This window comes from Podarcis pityusensis (genome assembly GCF_964106645.2).
Source record: "Podarcis pityusensis genome assembly, chromosome: 8".
NCBI classification, from domain to species: Eukaryota; Metazoa; Chordata; class Lepidosauria; order Squamata; family Lacertidae; genus Podarcis; species Podarcis pityusensis.
This window is the reverse complement of record NC_138033.1, coordinates 13,900,063-13,911,752: the sequence shown is the minus strand read 5'-3', so window position 1 is coordinate 13,911,752 and position 11,690 is coordinate 13,900,063. Positions and strand designations below refer to the sequence as shown.

At 43.1% G+C, this 11,690-nt stretch overlaps 1 protein-coding gene across 1 annotated transcript; it reads left to right on the top strand.

Moving 5' to 3' along the window:
• The first annotated feature begins 3,861 nt into the window (after positions 1-3,861).
• Positions 3,862-11,295, top strand: LOC308484445 (protein RoBo-1-like). Its single transcript, XM_081019409.1, has 6 exons — positions 3,862-4,012; positions 6,367-6,487; positions 7,896-8,006; positions 8,606-8,758; positions 9,806-9,949; positions 11,029-11,295. Exons 2-6 carry the CDS (start codon positions 6,442-6,444, stop codon positions 11,178-11,180), a joined length of 606 nt encoding a protein of 201 aa, XP_080875535.1. The 5' UTR covers positions 3,862-4,012; positions 6,367-6,441; the 3' UTR covers positions 11,181-11,295.
• The last annotated feature ends 395 nt before the right edge of the window (positions 11,296-11,690 follow it).

The following is an 11,690-nucleotide window of genomic DNA, read 5'->3' as shown; positions in this document are numbered from 1 at the left end:
AATAGTTTGTAAAAAAACCCCATTCTTCCTTGAAGTCACTGTTGTCCTTCTCACGTAGTTTATATGTCAACTTTGTCAATTCCGCATAGCTCATCAGTTTTTCTTGCCATTGTTCTTTCGTTGGGATTTCCTCATTCTTCCATCTTTGTGCTAACAGGACTCTTGCCACTGTTGTAGCATACATAAACAGGTTCTTTCTTTTTCTTGTCAGATCTCGTCCTAAAATCCCTAACAAAAATGCTTCTGGTTTTTTTTTACAAATGTCATTTTAAACATGAGAGCCACGACTCTTAAAGTGGTATGAAAGTGTTTGAAAGGTATGGCATGGATATGATCCGAGGATTCCATTGCCCTATTGGCTTTCCACCACAGTTGGATGGAACCAATGCTTCTGAATACCAGTAACTGGATGCCACAGGAGAGGGGTCTTGTGTTCGAGTTCTGCTTGCTGGTTTCCCACAGGCATCTGGTTGGTCACTGTGAGAAATGGGTGCTGGACTAGATGGGCTATTGGCCTGATCCAACAGGCTCTTCTTACGCTCTTACACTTCTCTTCCTCCCACTGTGTTTGGGGTGTGATTTTCCTCCCTCACATCCTTCTGCATTGTCCTTCAATAAACTGCCATGGAAAGTAGCTAAAATAACACACATCATTTTTACCTCCGCCTCTCAAGGCCTGGTTGGGGCCAGGAGAGACTGGGTTTCGACCTGATCCAGGAAGCTGAAATCTAAAGATATCTCTGTAAATGTTCTTGTGTTGCCTGGAGAAAAGCAGTCACATACCAGTAATAAAAAGTGAGAGCTGGAGGCAGGGAAAGAGGAAGAAAACTTCTTAGGTTTTAGGTCAGTTCTGCTATCAAAGCAAGGGTGAAAGAAAACAGAGCCACCCTTTGCTTTCTTTGTTATTTTAAAAAATGTCTTAATCATTTATTTATTTTAATAATAATAATAATAATAATACCAATTTTACTATTTATACCCTGCCCATCTGACTGGGTTTCCCCAGCCACTCTGGGTGGCTTTCAGCACATATAAAAACATCAAATATTAAAAACTTCCCAATGTCTTCTAAAAGTTGTGTAGCTCTTTATCTCCTAGACAGCTGATGAAAGGGCATTCCAAAGGGAGGGTGCCACCCTATTTATAGAGGTTCTTAATGTTTATAGAGAAAAAAAAATACAAAACTTAATATCTTTTCCCTTTTTTAAAAACAAAACACAGAAGGGGGAGGAGATAGAAATAGAAAAAGGAAAAGAAATAAATACTAAAGGGTAAAAAATTAGTTAAAAGAGAAAGATAGAAAAAAATAAGATTAAGAAAATAAAGAACTTCCCATTCTTCATATGTCCACTATATTAAAAAAAAATATTAATTTCGTCCAGTCCTGTGTATAACACTCAACAAAACCAGTTTCTATCAGTAAATATTATTTCCAATCCTCAAATCCAGATATCATTATTTCCTTTTCCTGCAAAAGGTCTATAGGAGGTTTCCAGTCTATAACAAATGTTAACAATGACTTTTGTCTGATTAAACATGTAAAAAATTGTCTTAATCCTGATGGACAGATCTGTCAATTTCAGTTTCTCTCAGTTTATCATTTTTCCCCAACACTCAGTTCTTCACGTTTACACTTCAGTCTGTGTGGTTTTTTTAAAAAAAACCACACATGCCTGAATGAAAATACACCAGCATTTTAGTACAAAGTTCTAATATACAGTGATACCTCAGGTTACATACGCTTCCGGTTACAGACACTTCAGGTTACAGACTCCGCTAACCCAGAAATAGTACCTTAGGTTAAGAACTTTGCTTCAGGATTAGAACAGAAATCGTGCTCCAGCGGCAAGGCGGCAGCGGGAGGCCCCATTAGCTAAAGTGGTGCTTCAGGTGAAGAACAGCTTCAGGTTAAGAACGGACCTCCAGAACGAATTAAGTACTTAACCCGAGGTACCACTGTACACATTTTTTAAATGCAATTTTGCCTTTTTGTATGGCATTTTCACCAATATATGCATTAATATGCACACTTTTCACTAGTATATGCTTTTTCCTTTTTTTAAAAAAACGTACTGGATTTGTTGCAAAACAGGAAATCTGAATTAGATGGGGAAATATGATGGGGACGCCAAGGGGACACTAGAAAAAGCTTTCATGCATGAGCACCACCACAATAAACTGCCAGGTGGAAGCAGTCCATATGATCACAGAGCCAAACGTCCAGTCTAGAGGTCAGGGACTCCAGATGGAGAGCAGGCAACAGCCAGGTCTGGCCAGGAACTACAGGTGCTGTTTCCAGCATTTAAGAAGCCCAGAGACAGCTGGTTCTCATCGGTGCCTTCTGCTCTGTAACCTTGAAGCCTGGTCAGGTACAGGTGGAGTCGCCTTTGCCTTCTCCCCATTCGGGCTGCTGCTCAGCAAGTGAAGCTGACTCCTGGTCCATGACTTTATTGGATATTTTCTTCAGCTGCAAATCATTTCAGCCCTTCATATATATATATATATATATATATATATATATAAATTCTTAAACTGTTTTATAATTTAGAATACTCATTTAAACATCCTTAAAATATCAATGACTTCCCTTCTTCTCTTTCTATGGTTCATTTTGCATATCATAAATCCCTGCATATTTTACATAAACTTAAACCATTCAGTATTCCATTATTACATCCATCAAAATTTATTTACACTGTTGAATTTATCTTAATGCTGCAAACGTTTTCAAGTGTACACAACCCCCCCCATTTATTCTATAAACATTTTCCAGTCTTCTGTAAACGTATGTTCTTTTTGTTCTCTTATTCTATATGTTAAAGTCTTCAGGCTGCACATATTCCATCAGCTTAAGTTACCATTCTTCTTTAGTTGGGACGTTGCTCATTTTCCATTTAGGGGCAACAAAACAGAGGCCGCAGTAGTGGCATACATAAATAACCTTTTTTGACACCTGTGAATTTCCATCTCAATTATCCCCAACAAAAAAGGACTCCAGGTTTTATTTGGAAAAGTACTTTTTAAACATTTTTTTCAATTCATCACCACATATGCTTAAGACAGCCCTGGGCATGTGCCTCCAGGGGGTGAAGACAGACCACTGCTTTAGCAGCACCAAATTAACCTCCCTGGGGCGCAAGCCTGGGCAACATGTAGGGAAGTCCTGGGCTGCCCAGACAAGAAGAAGAAGAAGAAGAAGAAGAAGAAGAAGAAGAAGAAGAGGAGTTTGGATTTGATATCCCACCTTTCACTCCCTTTAAGGAGTCTCAAAGCGGCTAACATTCTCCTTTCCCTTCCTCCCCCACAACAAATACTCTGTGAGGTGAGTGGCGCTGAGAGACTTCAGAGAAGTGTGACTAGCCCAAGGTCACCCAGCAGCTGCATGTGGAGGAGCGGAGACGCGAACCTGGTTCCCCAGATTACGAGACTACCGCTCTTAACCACTACACCACACTGGATCTCCCCTCACAGAACCCCCCCTCACAGCCTCGCTGAAGAAAGGGGAAGCCTTTCTTCAATGCTTATTTCTATTAGATGTACCAAAAACAAAAAACCGCCCACGCGGTTCAACATAACATCTATTAGCAAACAAAATCAAGGTCTCCAGTGTTTATATTTGGAAGGAACGTGAGTGGGAGTCAGGGGTGGGAACAGGTTGACCAAATGGCCGATGTTGCCTAAGAGGTCTCTCCCAAAACTGGCATGAGATCAATTGATAACAACATCTCTCACAAACCGCAGCCTCTAGTTTCTTATTTCCTTGTTCCACTGAATCGGAATGTCCCGTTCCCCTTTCTCATTGTTACTGCCACCCCATCCCCCGCCACCTAGGCTCCCCTCTGCTTCCTGTATCTCCTCCCTCCCCACAGAGAGCTGGTACTTACCCTTTCCTGAACAGTGCATGCATCTATAAATACAGGCAGCATCAGCCTCACACTTTGCAGTTGAGCCCTTCAGCAACAGGCATCAGTTCAACAAGGAACTTGAAGATCTAGGAAGGGGAGAAAAACAGGTAAAAGATGAATCCTTAGCAGATAAAATACTTGTGAGCTTCCCAGTTAAGGCTGGTTGGTGTTTGAACAGGGTTTGGGGTAAGGCAAATGTGACCTTAACGAAAGAAGGAAAGAAGGAAAGAAGGAAGGAAGGAAGGAAAGAAAGAAAGAAAGAAAGAAAGAAAGAAAGAAATTTTGATTGATAGTTGAAGGATTTAGTCATTCCACCCTACCTTACAAACAGTCATCCTTAATCTTATCCGTGTTGTTTGATTCTACAACACATAAAGTTGTTGAAGTGCATGAGCAGTCCCCTCAGCCAGCATACAGTTGGATCTGGCCAAGTTAGCTTTCGTTTATCCCTTCATCCCTTCCACCTGTGAATAAACAGAACAGCTATTGATTAATAAATGTTTTGTAGATTTTTTAAAAAAATTATTGCTGGAACACTTGCTGTTTGATTTGCTGCTTGAACTTACCTGGTGTGCACTGAACAATAATACATGATGCTGATCCTATTCTCATTGTAGTTATTTGTTTTGGGATAAATCTTCTGATTTTCTACAGAAAAGTTATTTTGTTTTTCCTTTGAACAATAATTGCATTCTTTTTTTGTATTTATTGCTTGCAATTTATGTTGTTCTTTTTTATCTTGCATATCTGGAATACACACACAGAGAGAGACACGCACTTAAATATTCATGCTTACACATAAACATTTCCTAGCTCAGTTTGTGTTTCCCAGATTTCTCTTACAGCTAACTCTTTCCATACTAACCTGTGTTCAGAGGGATACAAAGTTTCTGGAACTTATTCTAGAAGAATGGGGAACCTTTGATATTCCGGAAGTTGCTAGACTCCACCACCAACATGGCCAATGGTTAAAAATGATGGGAGTTGTAGTCCAACAATGTCTAGATGGTTGCATGCCTGCTCTAGGTTGTAGGGCATATACTCCGTGTATGCAAACCAGCTGGTGCATTTGATTACTTATTAAATTTGTATACTGCCCTTCATCCGAAGATCACAGGGCGGATCACAACATGACAATACAAAATGAGAACACAAAATACAGAATAAACCAACGAAAGCCATAGCAAAGTGATTCTGAACCTGGGTGGGTATACCAGTTCCATTTTTATTGAACAGCCATTGCATAAATCTTAGTGTAATAAATTAAAACCCCAGATTCGAAAATCAGTTGGGTTATAACTAACCATGGCTCAGAGTAGGCCCATAGAACCAAGTCCAGTCATGATCATTAAACCCAACATTTCTACTCTGAGTAGGAGTTGGTTGCAGCTGGCTCTCTTCAGAGATGCCTGTGGCATGAACAGTGACAACTAAGCATTCTGTTTTGTGCCTTTGCCAAGTAATACAAGAGCTGGCATTCTGAAGTGTGGGCAGCTGCCCAAGCTGACCAGTCGATTCCTGGCAGAGCACTCTGATCTGAATTGCAAAAATGAGGAACTCAGTCAATGCTCTTGGTCTCAATTTACAGCTTGGAATCACCAAAGTGGAGAGAAAGAGAGATGATTGCTTAAGCCAGTCAGTGCGACCAGCATAGCAGAAAACAGACAAACTCACAGTGAGAGTGAAAGAAAAACACACAAGAGACAGACAGGAAGCAGGCAGAGGGTTCAAGGGGAAGCTGCATGGACACCAACCATTTAAAGCACATTCATTCCTCAGAAGAATTCTCACAGCTACAGATCCCAGCACCCTTAACAAACCGCAAGGTGTGTACATAGCCAAGAAGGGACAGGCTTCTGAGAGCACATGTCACAGGCGAAGGGAACAGTAGGCATGTGAGACACAGAATAAACTTCCATTTGCATCCATATTAGGAAAATGGTAATAATAATAATAATAATAATAATAATAATAATAATAATAATACTTTCATTATTTATACCCCACCCATCTGTCTGAGTTTCCCCAGCCACTCTGGGCAGTTCCCAACAGAACACTAAAAACAGAATAAAACTTCAAATATTAAAAACTTCCCTAAACAGGGAATGCCAAAAAGCCATATCAATTGTTTTTCTTTTTTCTTTTTTCAATTGGGTTTTATAAACAAGAATAATGTTATGCAAACAAGTATACCAAGTTTTCTCAGATCAATTGTTGATGTTTCCTATGCACACTGAACAGGCAAGCCACATTCCAGATTAAACGTTAATCAGCTGTGTTAATGAATATGCTGAGTGGGCTCATATCATTCCACAGGATTTGAGCCACAAGGTGGTGGAAACCTCCAAGGTATTAGAATGAGGTTTTCCCCAGTCTCGCCTGACATCCCTTTGGACACCGTTGTCCTTCTATGCTGGGCTGATTCTCTCTTGCTGGCTTAACCTGTCCCTTACCTTTTCAGTCCTGCGGCTGCAGAAACCACCAGACCTTGGTGTTTCGCCATTGTTGAAGCCGGACCTTTCCGGTTCCCAGAGAGATGAAGCTGTTTCTCCTCCACCTTTCTGCTGCCCTTGTAGCTACAGGTGAGGCCAACACGAAGCTCGTCGTTAAACTATGGTACTTGCTCCCACAGGAGGCAGTGACGGCCACTTGTTGTTGTTTAGTCGTTTAGTCATGTCTGACTCTTTGTGACCCCATGGACCAGAGCACGCCAGGCACTTCTGTCTTCCACTGCCTCCTGCAGTTTGGTCATGCTGGTAGCTTCGAGAACAATATCCAGCCATCTCATCCTCTGTCGTCCCCTTCTCCTTGTGCCCTCAATCTTTCCCAACATCAGGGTCTTTTCCAGGGAGTCTTCTCTTCTCATGAGGTGGCCAAAGTATTGGAGCCTCAGCTTCACAATCTGTCCTTCCAGTGAGCACTCAGGGCTGATTTCCTTAATAATTGATAGGTTTGATCTTCTTGCAGTCCATGGGACTCTCAAAAGTCTCCTCCAGCACCATAATTCAAAAGCATCAATTCTTCGGCGATCAGCCTTCTTTATGGTCCAGCTCTCACTTCCATACATCACTACTGGGAAAACCATAGCTTTAACTATACGGACCTTTGTTGGCAAAAACTCCATGGACGGCCACTTAGATGGCTTTAAAAGAGGATTAGACAAAATCACAGAGGACAAGGCTATCAATGGCCACTGCCCACAATGGCTTTGCCCTGCTCTTGTGGTCAGAGGCAGTAATGCTTCTGAATGCTGGCTGCTGGAAGCCGCAGGGAGGGGTGGTGGGGAGCACTTGCCAGTTTCCCACAGCAACTGAGAAGTTCTGTGAGGAGGATGTGAGCAGGAACGAATCCATGCATCCCACCTGGAATTATTTGAATTATTTGAATGCAGCAGCTAGACTGGTGCCTGGGAGCGGCCGCCGAGACCATATAACACCAGTCCTGAAAGATCTACATTGGCTCCCGGTACGTTTCCGAGCACAATTCAAAGTGTTGGTGCTGTTCTTTCAAGCCCTAAACGGCCTCGGTCCAGTATACCTGAAGGAGTGTCTCCACCTCTATCATTCAGCCCGTACTTTGAGGTCCAGCTCTGAGGGCCTTTTGGCAGTTCCCTCACTCGAGAAGTGAGGTTACTGGGAACCAGGCAGAAGGCCTTCTTGGTAGTGGCACCCGTCCTGTGGAACACCCTCCCTTCGGATGTCAAGGAAATAAACAACTATCTGACTTTTAGAAGATATCAGAAGGCAGCCCTGTTTAGGGAAATTTTTAATATTTGATGTTTTAGAGTATTTTTAATCTGTTGGAAGCCGCCCAGAGTGGCTGAGGAAACCAGCTAGATGGGCGGGGTATAAATAATAAATTATTATTATTATTATTATTATTATTATTATTATTCAATTTTAAAAGCATACTTTAAAATTTATGAAATGAAATAATGAAACAATGTTGCTTTCTCTCCTCCTCTCCATCCCTATTTTCTTTTTCTGCTAGCAAACTCCCTAAATTGTGTCTGTACTGAAAGCCCAGCATGCAGTACTGGTACCTGTTCAATTCCAGAGTCAGAAGCCATCTGCATAACAGTGGCCCAGGAGAATAACATGGGTAGGTATATGCGTATATTTCCCTTGTGCTTGCACCTGTAGCCCGCTCACTTCTGGGCTACATTTGCAGGAGAAGCTTCCAGGACCAGTCTGATCCATTGAAAACTGAACTACCAGGGCCCGGTCCTGCTGTTGGGCACATGAGGCTTTTAAAGGAGGCTCTGTTTCACGCTCTCTTACCTCCTGAAGTCAGGCAGGTACTCACAAAGAACAGGGGTGGGTTAATCAGCCTGTTTTCACTAATGCGTTTACAGAAGTCTGTTCTGTCTCATTTCTGTGTCACTCTGCAAATTATTATTATTATTATTATTATTATTATTATTATTATTATTTTAAAGAAACCCTAACCCAAAATAGTTGGAAAATGTATTTCCCTATCAAAATATAGGCAGGAAAATGTCTGCCTTGCAGACGGGTCCCCTCACCCCTTTGTGATTTTCCTCCATTTTTATGTGTGCAATTCTGCTCCATCCAAATTGTCTTTAGCAATGGGTGGCAGCGGTGACATCTTGTCCTTTTCCTCAGGCAGGTACCACCTTGTAGGCACGTTCCCCAACTCCATTATGATTCCCCTCTGTTTCGTTTTGGTTTTTTAAACAGGAGGAATCGCTGCCACAGGAATATCCAGGGGCTGCCAGCAGGATTCTCAGCTTTGCAATGAAGCCGTCTCTGTTACTGTGGCTGGAGGGTTTTTTACGAGGACCGTTTCCAAATGCTGCATGACAGAAAACTGCAATAATACTCCCCTTGAATGTATGTGAAGGGAGGTCCAGACCTTGATAAGTTTGCTTTGGGAGCGGGGACAGTTAGCCAAGGACATTAGGACTGTGGCACCTGCTTTTGTGTGAACAAGGTCTGAGGTTCATCCCCAGCATGCCCAGGCAAGACTGGGAAAGGCCTCTGTCTGAGACCTTGGAGAGCTGCTGCCAGTAGTGTAGACAATACTGGCCTAGATGGCCCCATGGTCTGACATGCTTCTCTGTTTGCTCTCACAGCATCACCCTTTGCCACAGCCCACAACAAAAGGACCTGTTGCTAGTTTTCCATTGAGTGGCTCTCAATGGCAAAGGGGGTTAATGATCCCTGATGGCTAATGATTTATTTCAACAGCTTCTCCCCTGCCTTTGTATGCCAAGTGCCTGTACGGTGGTTCAAGACAACCAAAGGCTTGATGTCGCTCTCTGACCCTTACAATGTCACAAACTTAAGCTAATGGCCTGGGTGTCAGGCAGCAGAGGAACCAACCCCCACAGCAGGTTGCCAGGAATGGACAAGACAAGGGAAAGTTCTTACCAACTGCGTTTTATTCAATAGTCACAGAGAGATGCTTAGAAATGCTGCCTCTAGGAATAATGGCATTTCTGCCAGTAAATCTCCCCTTCCCTTCTCTTCCACTTCCTCATTCGTCATTCCTTCCACGGGTGGCATTGAGGGCCCTTTGCTTCTGAGCCCTTTGCTCTCCTAATTTGAAGGCTCACCAGGTTCTGGGAGAAGGGGGGGTCTGGAATGCTTTCTAGTGATAATGTAGACACACACACACACATGGGGGGTCCAGTAGATCGAGAAATGTTGGGCATATGGATGAGGTTACTACTGAATATGGGATCTGAAGTGTGCCACAATTGGCTGGCAGGCCAGAGGATTTCTCCATCCCTTGACATGCACAGCTGCTTCTGTCTGAGTGCTTTGGGCTTCCAGGAACTTGGGATTCTTTTATTTATTTATTCCCAATTGTACCCGCTTTGACAATTGCTGTTTTATTAACGCGGTCTGCTTTCTCTCTTTCCTGCGTCCCTCCAGTACCACCCAAGAACCTCACCAAGAATGGAGTGAATTGTCCCACCAGTTTTGTGCTTGGCTCTAACCGCTTAGAAGAACCCGGGACTCTGAGTTGCACAGGAGATGAAAATAATTGCATCTCTGCGGCCGGGGAGCTAACTGCAGGTAAGACTCACTTTAAGCTCCTGTTGGGTCCCAGAGCACCAGTGTTCTCTAGTATTGCAAAAGACGGATGTCTTGCATCTACTTCCCTGGAGAATTCAAGCACTAAGTCTCATAACTGAGCTGCTCCCTACCTTTCACCTATTCTGTCAGCCAAGAGAATCAAAGGACCATCCCTTTCTAACGGCTGCTGCAGGAAAGTCCACCCCCTCTCATTTTGGTCTGTTTGGAATAAAATGATTAATACTAATACTAATAATATTCCCTTTTCCTAGTCCAGGACTCAAGACTTTCACAGAAAAATTAGAACAAGCTAAAAACATAAAAAGTCAATTATTAAAATGTAATTAAACACTAATAGAATTGATATTGTACTCTCTGCCAAGCTGCAGCAAGATTCCAAGAGATACCAGGCACTCACCCATAGTCCATGCTCCTTTGGAGAACTGAGACCCTGCAGAGACTGTCATAGCTTCAAAAAACATGCCTTATTCACCTATTTACACCTTCAGTCTGCATGGAGTAATAATAATAATAATAATAATAATAATAATAATAATAATAATAATTTATTTATACCCCATTTATCTGACTGGGTCTCCCCAGCCACTCTGGGCGGCTTCCAACAAAGTATTAAAAATACAATAAAACACAAAACATTAAAAACTTCCCTAAGCAGGAAGTCCATATCTTACAGCATGGTTATTTCAATAGAGGCTTGTCCCCCACACCCATTGCAGCAGCCTGCCCAAGATGGACCCCAGTAATTCTTCTTCCTTCTCCTTCCCAGAACACATTCTTCTACAGGGACCCAGGCAAAGGGCCTTCTTGGTAGTGGTGGCTGCCCTGTGGAATGCCCTCCCATCAGATGTCAAACAGATAAACAACTATTTGCCTAAAATTGTGTTGGAAGCCGCCCAGAGTGGCTGGGGTGGCATATAACAACAACAACAACAACAACAACAACAACAACAACAACAACAACAACAACACACCCTTTTGTTTTGGAAGGTATGTGTAAGGGCTGACCTTTTAATGGGAACTGAATCAACTTTTGTCTCCATCTCTATTCTCTACTTCAGGAGATGCTGCCACTCTTCCCTTTATAGCATCAGGCTGTGCCTCAGCAACTGCCTGCAATTTGCCTGTGCAGACGTACCTCGTTACTGGAGCCATGGACTTCCTCCTGAAGAAAATCAAGTGCAGCCCATCCCCAGCCACCAACAGTGGCTGAAAGGAGCAAGCGGGAGAAACTTTCTCCACTTTTTGCAGGGTCACTGTGATTCTTTGTCATTCCCTGCTGTGAATTCTTTGAATAAACTAGCATGAAAAAGAATGCCCCCCTCAAATCGCTACCCCAGTTTACATTGCTTTAAAGCAGACATGGAGAACCTTTGGCTCCGAACTACAATTCCCATCAGCTCCATCCAGTAAGAATGGCCAGTGTCCAGGGATGATCAGAGATGTAGTTCAGCAACAATCTGAATGGCCAGAGCTTCCTCACACCTGCTTTACAGTTAGGAAGCTACATCTGATCTGCTACTTAAGACTTTCCCATAATTATCAGGGCCGTCTTACCCATATGCACTAGGGGTGCGGGGCACCCAGGTGCCAGGTTCTCAGGGACACCAGGCCAAGAGTCTGGGGCTGAGAGTTGAGTCCGGGGAGTGCCGTGGTGGTCTCTTCTGCTGTGGGCGGCTCTCCACCCAACCCCCCGCCCTCTTGCCCAGTGTCTGCTGGCAGA